The 12,299-nt window shown below is 42.6% G+C and overlaps 1 protein-coding gene across 22 annotated transcripts in view; it reads right to left on the bottom strand.

Moving 5' to 3' along the window:
- The window catches only part of CAMK2D (calcium/calmodulin dependent protein kinase II delta), a 286,873-nt gene that overhangs the window by 249,257 nt on the left and 25,317 nt on the right, over window positions 1-12,299 (bottom strand). For all 22 annotated transcript variants that reach the window (XM_088448303.1, XM_088448282.1, XM_088448294.1 and 19 more), the window contains exon 2: window positions 10,872-10,966. In XM_088448303.1, the coding sequence (XP_088304429.1) occupies window positions 10,872-10,966 (95 nt within the window). The remainder of the gene's footprint in view (window positions 1-10,871; window positions 10,967-12,299) is intronic.

Below are 12,299 nucleotides of genomic sequence, written 5' to 3'. Positions count from 1 at the left end.
CCAGTATTATTACCCCCTGTAGTGCCCCCAGTAGTAATCCCCCCCTTGTAGTGCCCCCAGTAGTATTCCCCCCCTTGTAGTGCCCCCAGTAGTATTCCCCCCTTGTAGTACCCCAGTAGTATTACCCCCTGTAGTGTCCCCAGTAGTATTCCACCTTCCCACGCCCCCTGCAGTAGAGACGTAATAAAAGAAAAAAAAAAAAACTTACCTGAAACCTGCTCCTGCTCCTGCCGCCGATATTAGCTCCTCCGTCCGAAGCTTTGCATTATGGGAGTGACGTCACGTCATGACGTCACTCCCATTACCCACTGCGGGAGCCGGAAGATGTCCGGCTCTGGCAGTGGGAGCAGTAGCCGATGGGAGTCTGTCGGACTCTCATCAGCTGCTAAAGCAAACACATAGCTGCCGGCGCCGGCGGCTGTGTGTTTGTGCTGTGTAGCGCTGAACGAACTCCGTCCGGTCAGCGCTACACACGCGGTGCAGCTGTGTCACAGAGACACAGTCTGCACCGCGGCCCGCATGGTAAGCAGCTGAGGCGCCCTTCACTATGTGGCGCCTTACGCTGTGCGTACCATGCGTAACGGGAGAACCAGCCCTGGCACTAAAGAAAGTTGAGGCTTTCATGATGTAAAACCTGTTTTTATTAAATAACACTTTAAAAGAATAAAAGCAATGTAAATCACAGTACAGGAGGCTGTATCATGCAACTAGCCCCCCGATGTTAGACTCGAACAGCAGTAATCCATGCAACAAGACTTGCGCCAAGTCAAATTCGGGAGCCAGTTTATATAGAAGACTAATTAAAAAAAAAATTTAATTTCAAAGATCATTTGCAATAACAAAAAAATATTTTTTCACAATCCATGTAAGTTTATAAAAAACTAGCTGATGTACCCAGTTTCTCCTTGGTAGACCTTAGATATTTACGGTTTCCATTTCCATCTCACCACTCCTGTAACACATTAATCCTTCACCTCTATATTAATGCATCCCCTCCCTCACTGCTACAGTAAGACATTACCCTCACGTGTACTAACACATTCCACCCCCTCACCTCTGTAGTAACATATTTACCTCCCTCGCCCGTGTTACCCTCTCTCACCCCATAGTAACTTATTCTCCTCCCTCACCTCTGTAGTAACACGTTACCCCCGGCTCACCCTGTAGTAACACATTCCCTTCTCTCAATCTGTAGTAATGCATTTAACATTCCCCTCCCTCGCCTGTATAGTCAGACATTCCCCTCCCTCACCTGTGCCCTTAGAGCTATTGAGGAATCCGTGAAAACACATATTACCCCCTTTGCAGTGCTCATAAGCCATGTCAGGATCATATGGCTAGAGATGGGGCTGCAGCACAGTTCAATATTCAAATAGGGGAGCCACACCAACTGCAGTGATGTTTGGCAGCAGTTGGGGTTTCGGTTGGTGTGGCTCCTCTATTTGAATATTGAACTGTGCTGCAGCCACGATGAGTCAGTCAGGCAGAACATTGCACAGGGGGAGGAAACATTTTATCCCTTAGGGCCGTATTCAAATAGTTTCGCACACGCGATAAAGTTTCGCATGACAGACTTTCCGCAGACATCTCCTGTTTTGGATGCGGAAACTTATCGTGTGCGCCCCAGCTATTCGCCCTATTCAATTCCAAACCACGTGAAAATGGGACCCGGCGAATGTGAAACAGGAGGCGGAAAGTGCTGTCAGAAGTGGGGAAATTAGCCTGAACCCCCCAAAAAAGATGCACTAACATTGGGGTTCAATATAGAGGAGTTATTTTGGGTACTAAAGTCTTGACAATTGCTTGCTATTAGCATCCTTATAAGAGTGGTGAAGAATGGCATTAAGCAGTATTTTTTGGTGAAAATAAGTAGTCTTGTCATATTTGGGGTACTTGAAAAATGGAGCTAGCATATATTTAAAGTCTCTAAAGTGAAGTAAAAAAAAAAACACGTGAAAAACGCACCTGTTGCAAACACCTGCAATTAAAAAAACACTTGACCCATCCTTGAAGACTCCCAAAAAGTATATTTCGCTAGTTTTTATGCTTGTCCCCCCACTTTTTTCTTTTTCGCCCGCAAAATGAAAGTACTTTTTGGGGTGTTCTTCAGTTTTTGTGTCCGGGATTTTTTGACACAATTGTCCTTTGGGGGGGCTGTCCCAAGAGTTCTGAGTGGTTTCCCCACCTTTGCACCCCAAAATAAAAATGTTGCACTTCTTTTCTCCTGCTATTCAGAGGCAAATCTTTTCCGCCTATTACATTGCATTGACGTTCCAGGTATGCGAAAAGCGTCTGGAATTGAATACGGAGATAAGTTCCGCCACGCGAAAAGCCGAGATCGGCGATACTTTTCTGCGGATCTCGGCTTTTTGGGTCTAATTGAATACGGCCCTTAGTTGTTAATGCCATGGAAGGTATATACTCCCTGATCACAGATTTTCATGTTTCTAGGTCCAGGGGTTTGGGCTGGGCATTGATAAACCAGTGAGTGAGTCAGGCAGGACATTTGAGATATATATTATATATGTAATTATATATGTATATAGTGTTCACTCTAGCTCCGGCGGCAAGCAGGGCGCCGGAGCTAGAGAGGGCAACCTTGTGTGCGCGCCTGAAAAGGGGGCGTGGTCATGAAAAGGGGGCGTGTCTATAAGACGCGTCCCCTTTTCGTCATACTTGGGGGCGTGCCCGGCGCTTAAGGACATGCCGGGCAGCCCCCAAGCGCTGCAGAAAGGAGAATAGATGCCGGGCACATGCGCCCGGCGTCTATTCTCCGGCGGTGACCGGGTAACCGCATGTTTCTCCACCCGTGGGACACTGCGTCCCGCGGGTGAGAACGGCACCCGCAGGCTGTGAGGGCAGGGTGCTTTTTGCCGACCTCCCGGAGGGCAGGGTGCTTTTTGCCCTTCAGAAGGAGGGCAGGGTGCCGCGCCCCGCTAAAACAGCCTAGCGGGAACGCTATGTATAGATTAAGATAAACAGGTGAAGAGAACAGGCTTAATTAAAACAGGAAGAGCTGGTGTTGTATGAAACCAGGGATATTCTATGTCAATAAGAGTATAACATTTAAATTACCATTTCAACATTCATAATGTCGACATGGTTCAACAAGTTGACAAGAACAATGGTGAAATCTCAGACTGTTGACATCTGAAATGTCAATATTCTCAAAATACCAATGGTTAGGGTTAGGCGCTGCTGGGAATGTTACGGTTAGGCTGCAGAGAGGAGGACAAGGATTTGGGTTAGGCGGAAAATACTCACCGAAAACCGCCACTCCTTCAGAAGTCTGCGTTGGAAGTGATGGTTATATGACCATCAGAACCCAGAAGCCAATGCAGCTGTCAGGATTAGATAAGTGACAGTGGGGCCACCAGGGACGTGAGGTTGACATTCTGTCATGTCGACATGTCATTTGTATAGACATGATTAATGTCGACATGCTGCATGCCAACATTTCGATGATGTCGACATTCTTATGTCAACCTGATGCATGACAATAAGACAGTTGACCTAACATACCACACCCATTTACCAAGTTATATCGACCCGCCGACCTATCTGACGATTGATGAGAGTGTATACATTTACCAATCGTCTGCCCGATGTGATGTGCCGGGCTTGACAGCTCAACTGGGCGGGCATTTAAATCACCCACCCAGTTGAGCTGTCAATCACCCTGCAGCATGTGTATGGGAGATTCAGTTAAATCGACCATCTACAGTACTGCACAGCAGATCAGATAACGATGTCGTTCACAAACATATCCGCTGTACACACCGGCGATGCAGTACAGATATATTGCCCGTTCAACGGAACGGGCTATATATCTATCAGTGTGTACTTTGCTTTAAGAGCTAAAAAAATCACATTCACCATTAGCATTAAATTAATACACTAGCAGAATTACCAAATATAAATGTGAAACAAAATATATATACTGTATATTTCAGCTCCGCTCACAAAACATTAACCATTATTGTGACCTAAACAGATCACACTATTTCATGTGTCTAAATGGATTCAGTATGATTTAAGGCGGTTCAAATCCTGACAGCGGCAGCCCAACAAGTATGAAAATCCCGATCATCCTAGGTAAGTATTTCCTAACCTAATTTTACCCCCTAACCCTCCCTTAGGGGTGCCTAACCTTAAACTCCCCCTCAAGTGCCTAACCCTAATCCCCCCTTCCCCGCCGCCTAAACCTAAGTCCCCCTGGGGGGTGTCTAACCCTAACCCCCTAACCTCCCCCTTCCCCTAGCCTAAATCTAACCTCCCGGGGGGGAGCCTAACCCTAAGTCCCCGTCCCCCCCTGGGAACCCTCAACCTAACCCCCCCCAGCGGCTGTCCGCACCCGTCGCCCCCGGCTTACCTTCGATCGGTAAGCCGGGTGTCGGTCTCCTGTTATAGGGAAAATGACAGGCGTCGGGATTTCAACGCCTGTCATTTAACCCTTGCCGGGATTGTACAGTCGGGAAGCCAGCAGTCGACATTCCGTCCATCGGCTTCCCGACTGTTTCCCGTCTAAACACCAAAAATTTGAATCATATACAAATTAATGTACTGCAATGTTTAATATATCACTAACATAAGTAAAACCCATTTATTGCCTGAGAAACTAGAATTAATTTGAACCAATTCAATGATTATCTTAATTATATAAATTCCAGCTTCATAGGAGTCTGCATGTAGACAATGGGGCCCATTTATCATTACCATAGATGCTGGGACTTGACATATTCAGATTCTAAAACCAAGATTTAACACATTTTTTAAAACAAAAACCCAACAAAAAGAAAGTTGAACAAGACTGAATAACTATAGTACAGCTCAGACACATTAGAGATACATTTTCATTGCTAACCGCAAGACTTTCACACATTAAAAAAAAAAAAACCCCTGTTAAAACCAGATTTTTATTCTTTTATTCACAAAAATATTCGGGTTCTTCAAGCAGGTGAAATTCCATAGGGTTTTGTGCCATGAGACCAAGCCCCTTCCTCATGAGGGGCGTGATTGTGAATGTGTGGTTCTATTTGGCGCACCGGGTGACACTGACCCGACCCAGTGAGTCCATTGTCTCACACAAGATCACACATCATTCCTAGTGCTGTGAACATTCTTATGAGCTGATTGGCTCCAGGCAGTCTTATCCCCGCCCACTGCAAAAGTCACGACATTCTGGTCAAGAAAGAGTTGAGGGTTGGACATAATCAGAATGAATACATCTTAAAACCTGTGTGTACAAATCCATTACACTCATCACATACAATAGCATACCTTGTAAATTTTTAACAGTACAAAAAGATCACAATGTCATGCTCCTTAAGTTCTAAATCATCCTCCTGCAAAAACAACACACCTCACTGGCACTCTACCCTGCTACTGTTCAGTACATTGGAGAACAGACAAGTTGCAGTGTTTGTGTTTTCCTAAAAGTCCTGGCAGTCAGAATAAATATCCTGTGGGGAAATTCCCCGATATCAGGGCTGTCCTGGATTAGGGCCTAAACCCGAACAGTCAGGAGGTTTGTCCAAAATGCTCATTATATCATTAGCTGAAATTAAACCTTCATTTCAGTGGTAATGTCTGAAGATGATCATGGTAACACAGTGTCTTGGAGTCTGATTAATCACAAGGCATGAAATGTATGTTCAGAATGTCAACATTTAACATATAGGCATACCCCATGAAACAGTGGACCTTGTTCTGTAAGAATTATTGCTCATTAGTAATGTATCTGCATATAGCCTAAATTATTGTATTTTATTCTTACACTGGTTCTGCAACTTCGAGTTTTAGATTTCAGCTTCTATAGAATTTTTCCCTGGTGTCAGTAGAATCACAGAGCTCCAACTGTACAGCATTTATGGCCCCTTTCAGTGCAAGTGTGACAGAACGTTAGCTATATACTGCTAAATACGTGGATGCACAAAGCCTTAGGACTGGATTAGGGGCGTAACTAGGTATTTGAAGGCCCCATAGCAAAAGTTTGTAAGGACCCATATGTACTGTACCACCCAATGGTAAAAATTGTATTTAACACATAACTTTGACAAGGAAGATGGGCCCCCTCAGCTCTGGGCCCCATAGCAGCTGCCCCCCTTGCACCTATGGTAGTTATGCCCATTCAATTAGCCTCGATATCCTACCGCGTGAAGAAATGGATTGTAGCCTCTGACTTTTACACCCAAGCCCTTTCCCTGCGCTGTAAATATGCGGCTAATGTGTGTGAACCCATTAGTCTGGAATAAATACCCAGACTCGTATTTGCGGCAGCCGTGGTAGGGCAAAAAGCCCAAATTAACCCAGATTTCTGTTCGAGCCTCAGGAGGAGGTGAGTAGAGATCCTGGTTAAGTGCAGCATGCAGGCTTATTGCGAGCTGTTATTGAATAGCCCCAGGGACTGCACTGCGGCTAATTCTAACATCGCGGATAATTGAATTCGGACCTTAAAGTGCACCTGATACATGAACATAGAGCAGTCAGCCATTCAGTGGGCTGAAGCAATATTCAAGAGCAGCAGCGGCTCCCGCCCTCTTACCTGTGGATGAAATGGCCCTCCTCCTCCCATTATTCCTCTCTCCCGTGATATATATAAAGAAATGTGAGTTATAAATATATGCACACCCCTTTATAATGTGTAGCTAAAGATGAACCTGTGAATATAAAATTACTAAAAAACTTTTATCTAAAACATAGATATAGCTTTTTATGTGAATATTATATATATATATATATATATATATATATATGGTCATTCAAATACTATAAAAAACATATTACAAACAAAATACAAATAAAAATACAAATGGTGATAGAGAGGTGTGTTTATGTGTATAAATTTAGATCGACTTATCATGTATTTATTGATTGACTAATAGATGCAAGTCTGCCTAGGAAAATAAAGCAGACTGTGGAATGCAAGACAGTGTGAATAAGATATGTTTATTTAAATTAAACAGTTAAAAAACATTTATACTAAAATAGTGGTATTTTAAATATGTTTCTTACAATCAGTCGAGTATAGTTTCTGTATAAACTTGATTTATGCAGCCTATACTCTCTCCTGCTTTAATCTCTCAATATTATTATAAATGGTTGTACTCAAATCAATTGTCTTAATTGAATATCAGCTGGATTAAATGTAGCTAATTAGGAATGCTATTTAAGTATATGGACAGGACTGCATTGTATCCACCTTGAAAAAGATGTCCCTGAGACGTTGAAACGCGTAGGTGCTTTTACATGCTACAGCAATCCCGTGGACACGGCTCACCTCAACTCCTGCCCGCAATTACAAGATTCTGCTGGCAGCGTCCGGCTACTATCATCTTCCAGGGGTACACCCACTCTATCACTGCATACGAGCAAGGGCTCGCCTGGAAGCTAATTGGGGAAACGGACTTATCCCTACCACCGCACTGCCTGACGGCACACAGAGCACGAGGTGGGACGTCCATCACGGCCCCGGACATAACACCAAGGTACATCCCTGAGAAACTCCTACAGCTGGAGCTGTAAGCGGTACCGAGCCGGGTCTGTTCACTGCTACACCTGTGACCCCAGGAATAATACAGGACAGTCACAAGTATTAGACGCTCCCCGCTGGTCGGCTTGAGAGCACAAACATCTAGGCAAAAGGCTTTATCATCCACTGACCTTTGCCATATACTTCTACAACAAGAGACCGGAGTTTGCAGGTAATATAACGTTTTTGCAAGAATCCTTTCCATCCAATATATAGGCTACTAAGCCTCACTACCATTTAGTGACTTTGTTGGAAAAACGACACATTCATTTATTCTTTTGGAGAAAGGAGAGTACTTTATATTGGGCCATATGTAGGGATTATGCAATATATATTATATGTCCAATTATCAACTTTATATATTTTCTTTAATTACTGTTTTTGTTATTGATATTACCAATGTGATTGTTTTATAAATAAATGTGTACATATTTCTTTGGACAACTGATTTGAGTATATTAATTATAACCTCCAACCTCTGCGACTGTGTTTTTCCTATTTATATCCTTTTATACCTATGAGCGTGACTCCCTCATACAGCCGCATTGAGATTGAAGGGCCTGGGTTTTATTTCTATTGGCATTGCAGAAGGGGCACAACTACTGGGGGCATTGCTTAATGGGCACAACTATAGAGGGCATTGCAGAAAGGGCACAACTACTGGGGGCACTGCATAATGGGCACAGTTACAGGAGGCATTGCATAAGGGCCATAACTACTGGGGGTATTGCTTAATGGGCATAACTACAGGGGGCACAGCATAATGGGCACTGGCTTTCTCAATGTATTTTATGTGGATGTGTATTTTAAATTTATTTTATGTGGATATGGCTTGTTTCTGTGTATTTTATGTGAACGTGGCTATTTCAATGTTTTCTATATTGCTCTGGCTTAGTGACACAAGGTCATGTGCCTGCGAATGTCATACCAAAGGCAGCATACAAAAATGGGGCGTGACCTTCTGACAGCTAGGCCACGCCCTATTTTTACATACTTGCCATCGGCTCTTTAACTTGACTACATATATTTTTTGGCTCTTTGCCCCTTACTGGTTGGTCACCGTTGTACTATGGGAACCTCGCAGTCTTCTTGTGAACGACTTCTGGTGAAGCTGACACTGCGCATGACAGATTTGAACACTTTTTGGAGTTTGGTACATAGAGCTTAGATCGTAGTCTTCATTGATAATAACAGGGACTGCGATCTGCAGTGCTAATTAGCACTAGTGGCGATAATATTGACGGAGATAATATCGGCCGATTTCATCACACTCGCAATAATTTATCGCACTTTTATATGGATAAACAGGAGAAAAGTTTTCTCCATCTCCGACCTGGAGAAAAAAAAAAATGCTAAATCTCTATTTCTGCCTAAAAATGTGGGGATTTCTTTCAAAACCCTTTGGACAATCGCCCTAACGATAAATTACCAGAAAAATTTTAGGTAAGTTGCGTACTTTGTCGCAAAACGACAGCGCAAATTTTTGGGCAAAAAAAAAAAAACCTGTTGAAAATGGATTTAAAGTAAAAAAATTTGCGCGGTCGTTTTTCTACAAAGAACGCAACTTACAAATTTTTTTGATAATTTATCATTAGGGGGGCCTCCAAAGGGTTCTGAAAGAAATCCCCACATTTTTAGGCAAAAACAGAGATTTAGCATTTTTTTTCTCCAGGTTGGGGATGGAGAAAACTTTTCTCCTGTTTATCACTATAAAAGTGCGATAAATTATCTTGAGTGCAATAAAATCGACCGATAATCGGCCGATATTATCGCCGCTAATTGAATATGGCCCTCTGCTGGAGATTTCTGTGAAAGCTCCTGCATTGTGCCATTAGTATATAGCAAGAATTAATAAAATTATGTAGAAACTGCAGTTTCTAAATAGTTTTATGAAAAAATAGCTTGCTAAATAGGCCCCTAAATGCACATATTAACACTTATGTATCATTTTATTATTTTAGAAATGGTAATGGGCCCCAAATGTGAATAGGGTGTATTTAAAACAATTCTATTTAAAACTTAAACGGAGAAAAATTTTCTTGGCTGTAATCCATCAAAAGCCTCTAATATCATTGTTGATAAAGACAATGAGCATTGTTGATGGTTAGATATATAACGGGATGCCGTTAAAATCACGACAGGTGGGATGCCGGCGCTTAGAATTCTGGCACCGGAATCCTGACTCCTGTCAGAAACCCAGCAACGGCATCCCGATGGTAAGTAGCGGGGTTAGGGGAGGGTTAGTGTTAGGCAATAGAGGGAGGGTTAAGCACTAGGGGCTGAGGGTTAGGTTTAGGGTGTGGGAAGAGCGAGGTTAGGTTTAGGCACTAGCGGGGGAGGTTAGGTTCCAGCACTGCACCAGGGAGGGTGGGTTAGGGTATCATGTGTCTGTATTCTTCTAACCCTGTTGGGATTCTGACCGCCAGCATCCTGTACCCATCCCATATAACACAGATCTCAGAACATTTAATGTTTCAGATTCTAGTTCTGATGTCTCATAATCTGTTTTTACATGATCATTTTCTCAAGAGCCCTTATGCAGAACAACCATTAGAAAACAAACTATTGCACAATTTATGTTAGGTTTCTAAAAATAACATGCAGTAAATATAGAACTACTCATTAAACCACAGAATGCAAAGAGACACAAATCTATTTCAAACAGAGCAAGGAAAACATTAGTTGCAAGTTAGCAATTGGTTAATAGGTAATCTTACAATGTATCCTTTGGGACAAATGACAGTATATGTATATTGCATCTAAACGAGACAAACCTCAATCAATACAGTTAAGTTCCATTCCATAAAGCTCTAAAGAATTATATGTAGCTCTACTGTTAAATACAGTGTGCCTTAACGGAGCAAGTTCATTTGTAAATAATGAACAGGAATGTGATTTCTCTAAGCTCTGACCTATTTCCCACAACATACTGTAGAAGCATCTTACTCCCATGTTGCAGAATGCCTTCAGTCACACTGCTGCCCACTAACAAGCCCAGAGATACAAGATTCCTCTCTGTCTCTTCCTGACACTGCAATGTCGTCATCATGGCATCTTTGAACCATGGGAACATTTTTGGTAATCTGCATTCCGATAAAAGATGATTTTTATTGAATTTGCTAAATTATAACATAAGTTATTGCAAAATTAAAATATAATTTCTATATTGATAAGTACTTGCTTCCATATAATAAAATGTTATTTGACAAGTTAACCACTCGCTGTATATTCTCACAGATCTACTTCGCAATAAAATTACATTAAGGTATAAATGAAATTCCATCAACTCCGGTCAATCACTTATAATGAAAAACTAAAGCTCAGAATCTGTGATACATACCTCTTGCAGAAAGCTTTTTGGTGTTGATAATTTTTGCTGCATACTCCTGTCCTGAGGTAATTTTCATGCATCTTCTCACCACAGAGAATGCTCCCCTGTAAAGCAATAACATGGCTATTAATGGTAATTAAATGCTTCCCTCAGTGAATAACACCTTTGGCCTGAAACAAAGATGAGACCTCCAACACCGAACACCATTTTTAATGAGACGATTGCTACAAATGAGCAAATGCAACAGAGGTGTTTGTCTTGACATTTCCCAATGTATCTCACAGAAATAGTTCAAGTGTTCCCTCAATAAGAAGATGTGTTACACAGTTTCAGTTTTTAATAGTTCTATTTAAAGACAGAAAATATGGAGTATAGGATAAACAGCATTTGCTTGGGTAGATACTATTTTGGTCGCTCTCTTGTCTTGAGATACTGTACATTGAAATGCACACCAATTATTCAACACCCACTCTACTCTCACCTACAAAATGCCTTCCGATCAATTACCTGACTGCATTACAACCACAAGCTCTTTCACACTCATATAACACATTTAAACAATTAAGCAGGTACTTAAAATGTAAGGGTTAACTCATATAATATAGGGACTTGTAACTATCACATACTCAGGTCTCATTGTATTGCTATATACTATATAGACAAGGTAACCTGGAAAGCATAAAATAACTAGATGTTTGCTGTACAATAATTGCATGACAGAGTATAAGCTTTGTCCTACATAATGTTCAGCTAACTACAAAACCAAAAGTTAGAGAACTATGGGCCTGATTCAGAGACGGACGCTCTGAAAGCTATTGCGAGCGGCCAGGATGTTGGTCGCGATGGTCAAGACCATCGCGACCATCAGGGCTTGCGACGAGACCCTTGTGGTAGGGTCTCGTGGCCGCAAGCCCCAGAGAGCTTCCGGCTCTAATAGAGCTGGAAGCTCTCCCACTGACATCACTGGTGATGTCAGTGGGACCGCCCACAAATGGCAGGCGTTAGCTTGGGAACGCCTCCGTTTGTGAAGCCACCCCCCACCACGCCTCCAAAATGGTGCGAGCTGTCGATCAAAATCGACAGCCGCCCCCTTTTGGTGCGAGACCTGGAGCGACGGATTGCCCGTCGCTAGCCAGGTCTCGCGCATGCGCATGTCGGAGCCGGCGTGCGCATGCGCAGTGGCCAAACATCGACCCGCTCGCGAGTGGGTCTGAATCAGGTCCTATGTTCAGAGGGCAGAACAGAGATCTCTTTAGCTACACAGACCCAGGGTCAATATTACTGCCCCTTATACTTAAGTGTCAGAGTGAAATTTATTTATGTTTTGCTTCAAATAAAAGAAGTTAATGGAGAATACAACAAATGTATCCTTTAACATACTCATATGGAGAGCTTGCACCAGTTACTTGTGAACAATATTCTAGTACTGCCATCGGA

This window comes from Taudactylus pleione, unplaced genomic scaffold (assembly GCF_031769625.1).
Source record: "Taudactylus pleione unplaced genomic scaffold, aTauple2 ptg000454l, whole genome shotgun sequence".
Taxonomy (NCBI): domain Eukaryota; kingdom Metazoa; phylum Chordata; class Amphibia; order Anura; family Myobatrachidae; genus Taudactylus; species Taudactylus pleione.
This window is presented reverse-complemented; position numbering and strand designations above follow the sequence as displayed.